Source organism: Lactuca sativa, chromosome 7, assembly GCF_002870075.4.
Source record: "Lactuca sativa cultivar Salinas chromosome 7, Lsat_Salinas_v11, whole genome shotgun sequence".
In the NCBI taxonomy this organism is placed as follows: Eukaryota; Viridiplantae; Streptophyta; class Magnoliopsida; order Asterales; family Asteraceae; genus Lactuca; species Lactuca sativa.
Window position 1 is genome coordinate 182,174,061 of NC_056629.2, and position 4,332 is coordinate 182,178,392.

The 4,332-nt window shown below is 34.0% G+C and overlaps 1 protein-coding gene across 1 annotated transcript; it reads right to left on the reverse strand.

The window, feature by feature from the left end:
- Window positions 1-1,401: 1,401 nt before the first annotated feature.
- On the reverse strand, window positions 1,402-1,807 carry LOC111913452 (uncharacterized). Its single transcript, XM_023909150.1, has 2 exons — window positions 1,652-1,807; window positions 1,402-1,581 (listed from the first exon to the last, which is right to left on the reverse strand). The coding sequence occupies exons 1-2, from the start codon at window positions 1,805-1,807 to the stop codon at window positions 1,402-1,404; spliced, it is 336 nt and encodes a 111-aa protein (XP_023764918.1).
- Between the last annotated feature and the right edge of the window lie 2,525 nt (window positions 1,808-4,332).

A 4,332-nucleotide genomic window follows, 5' to 3' on the forward strand; every position in this document is an offset into this window, starting at 1 on the left:
AGATGTTTTGTGATCTTGGGTTTCAGATGATTTGTATTTTGACATGACACTTGAATGTTTATGCCTTGTTTGAATGAAAATACTTTATTTTTGAAATGAAAAATTTGTTTGAAAATTTACGGTGTTACAAACTGGTAAGACCCATTATCTTTTATTAATTAACAATTTTTTTGGTAATTATTATGAACTAATTATATCTTTTTACACTAGGATGTAAATGATTATCATTTTGATGATGATGTTGGTCTGGATGGTGGAGCTGAAGGTGCTGAAAATGAAGCTATTGGTGATAGTGATGGAGAAGTTCATGGTGCTGGATATGAAGTTGTTGGTGATGGTGACGAAGAAGGTCATGGTGGTGGAGATGTTGATGATAGTGATAGACATGAAGGTGATGGTGATGGACCTAAAGGTGGTGTTGAAGAATTGGGTGATGATGAGGAAAAGCAGGGTGATGATGAAGGACATGAGGTTGTCCCAGTGGTTTAGAGAACAAGGAAAACATCTGAGAGGATTACCAAGATAAAGCTAAGGAAGGGTGTCTATGACAAAAGATGGTGGTGGTTCTTCTTCTGTAAAGCCAATCAACTTGGAGTAGTTTGTTAGCAAGAAGGGGGATGGGGGTGTAGTGGGAATAGTATAGGTTGTCACTTTTGTAAACTTTGTTTTTTGGCATTTTAATTGCAGCATGCATCCAATTATTATTTTTGTTACCATTTAGGTTGCCGTTTTTGTGCATTGTTTAGCCATTTTTGTACAAATGGATGGCTGCTACATATTGGTAGTATGTAATTAAACTATATGTAATGGATACACCCCTTTGATATTATGTTCAATCTTTTAGAATTGTTACCATTCACCAATTGTTTTTTCAATACACACCAATTGTTTCTGTATTATGTTCAATCTTTTAGTTGTTAAATAGTTAACACTTGTTACCATTCACCAAATGTTACCATTCACCAATTGTTACCATTCAACAACTTGTACTACAAATTCATACCAATTACCATTTTAATTAAATATAAAACAAACCAACTTGTACTCCAAATTCCATTTACTGAAATTACAATTGTTACCATTTAACAACTTCTACTCCAAATTCATACCACTTACCATTTTTTGTACTCCAAATTCCATTTACTGAAATTAATCATCCAACATTGTAATTAACATCCATTTACTGTAATACCATTTTATGCAATATACTTACAAGACAAACCAACTTGTACTCCAATTAACATCCATACATTGCAATTAACATCCATACATTAAAAATTACAATCCTAACATTACATATATCTACCAAAGTATTAAATACCATCAAAAGCTACATATTTCATACCATCAGCACTACATATTTCAAGATCACAATACTAATGGCATAACAACCAACTGCAATTAAATCTTGTATACAACTAGAACAAGCATTAACAATGTACCCCCTAACAAAACAACAACCATCTGCATTAATGCCATCATTTGTTGTTGCTCTGTAATTCGATTTGACTCTGGCATCATATCTTGTTTTTGAACTTCTTCATTGTCAATCCATCTGAAAAACCCACAACCTCCTTCTCCCTACATAATTAGGTCAGTGCGTAATACCCTTACTGGAATCCTACTAAAGAAAAGGGAAAATGATTTTTACCTTATAGTTAGGGCACCCCCAAAATTTCTTGCCTGGATTTTCTGGTGTGCCTGAAAAAAACATAGGGCATAAATCTTCACACCAACACTTCACTTTGATCTTCTTCTTGATTCGTGAATTCACATTTGAGCTTGATTTTGCAGAAGATGTTGGCATTTAGCATAGGAGAATACTACGGTGCGAGAGGATGCAAGAAACGGGGGAGGGGAAGGGTTATGTGGCAGAGGGTTATAAAATGGGGCCCATGTTGTTTGACATGTCATCTAAAATGCCAAATCAGCATATGGGTAACCGGCTACCAAGGGTCCAACCTGTTAAATGAGATATTTGATACATTTAGTGAAAGTATCCGGCTTTAATACCCCTAAAACTCATCCAAGGGTAAAACCGACATTTTTTGGAAAACTTAAGGGCTTTTATGATAATTTCCCATAAAAGTAAGAACCATGGGACCAGTTAGGCTACATAAAATCCACTTCCATCAATTAATATTAAATCAATATAGTCTATATATATATATATATATATATATATATATATATATATATATATATATATATATATATATATATATATATATTACACGAATGGTCCATGTGGTTTGGGGTAGTCTGCATGGTTGGTCCCTAACAATTTTTTTTAACTCGGACCATCCCTATTTTATATTTTTGTTGCACGCTTAGTCCATGATAGATATAAAATGACAAGATTACCCTTATTGTATATATTTTTCATTATTTACATATTATTAAAAAGTATAAATAAAACATAAGTTGATAAAATTGAAAAAATAAACATAAAAAAAATTAAAAAAAATGTATATAGTCGTCATCATCCCTTCATACCCTATTCATCTTCATCCACGTTCCTTCTTCCTTACCAGTTGAATCTTTCCCTATTCTTTAAAATCAAGAACCCTAATGGAAAACTAAATCCACAATCGTCGGACACCACTTCCATGCCGCCGCCACCGGCCGGAAACCACAGCAAAGACGTCGACCATCCCTCACCACCTTTATACTCTATCTAAGCCCATATAAAGCCTCCATAGAGCGGTCACAAAGCATGGATCTATACTCTAGAGCCATCGTTGACTGTCGACATCCTCCACCACCTATCTACTTCGCCAGAAACCACTCTCTAAAGGCGTCATCGGTCCCGATTTACACTCCAAAGTCACTATATTTCTCTGAAACGACAATCATTTGGTTTTAAAAAAATAAAGTAGATTGGAAACAACCATCAAATCTCTTTCTCTATTTATCTCTTTCTCTCCCCCACCCTCTCTCTCTCTCTCTGTGTGTTTCTCCTTCTCCCATAGCATCGACAAAATCCTTTCTCATTGCTATTAGGAATATTCACGGGAAGGGTTGATAAAGAACCGATGGTCTGAGAGCATCAAGACAGGCTTCAAATGTTATATGCTTCGTTAATCGTTTCAGATGGGTTTTCATCATGAAAGTGTTGGGGTTTAAAACATTTTGATTTTGATTTATAGGTTTCATCTGATCCCAATTTTTGATTTCTAGTTCAATTTTAATATCTTTGTTGCTTACCTAGGTTTAGTTTGAATTTCTGATATCTAGGGTTCTTATTTGTATCGGTGGTAGTGACCGGAGGTTGGGGGTAGGGAAGGGTCACATTTTAATTTATTTTATTGTTTAAATAACTAATATATATATATATATATATATATATATATATATATATATATATATATATATATATAAGTAGGGATGGTTCGAGTTAAAAAAATTTGTTAAAGACCAAGCACGCCGATTACCTTAAACCATAGGGACCATCAATTTAATTTACCCTATGTATAAAAAGCCATACAATAACTATCACATACTTGGAACAAAATACAAAAAGTATAAAGAATTAAAATCTAACAAAGATAAAGACGAGCATCCCCCTAAATCCCCAATTACCGTCCAACAACGAAAGTCAAACCTTCGGGCTACGCGGTGTGGACTGTGTTTTACTAGCGATAGTCTGATGTTGACATCTTCAGCGCCGGTAAACACCGTGCCCTACCCACATTTTACCGTTGGTGAGATACTAACAATGGAAACCTACCGATGGTGAAGTTGAACATTTCGAACATTGGAACAAAATAACTGTTGGTTTCCAACGGATTTATTACCGTTTTTATTATTATTATTATTATTATTAATCTCCAAAGTTACCATTATATATATATATATATATATATATATATATATATATATATATATATATATATATATATATATATATATATATAGTTCATTCACCTTTCATTTGAAAACACATACATGTTTCAAAACACACACATAATCAAAATATCTTTCAACACCTCAAACTCTTCCAACCCAAATGCTTCAAACCAAAATGCTTCCAACCAATTTGCACTTTTTGGTTAGAATCTGGCATCATCACCACCTTATCTACCACAAATCGATCCATCTCAAAACCAAGCATTTGTAGGTGGTGTTCCAAGATATTATTCACAATTTCTAATGTCACAACAATTTCAATTCCAATCCCCATTACCCCAAACAACATCCCAAACCCAATTTCAATTTAAATCTCAATCGCCTTTCACACCTGCAACCGAAACACTTTATGATTCCGATCACGAAAAACAACCACAACCAAAAAAAGGTGAAGGTCGATCCGAGAAGATGGACTCAAAAAGA

What these genes read in the sequence shown, in the direction of transcription:
- LOC111913452 (XM_023909150.1), bottom strand. Translation starts at nt 1,807, where the DNA reads ATGCCAACATCTTCTGCAAAATCAAGCTCAAATGTGAATTCACGAATC. An exon ending in GGGGGTGCCCTAACTATAAG is followed by an intron (nt 1,582 to 1,651) that starts GTAAAAATCATT and finishes CTAATTATGTAG; the next exon opens with GGAGAAGGAGGTTGTGGGTT.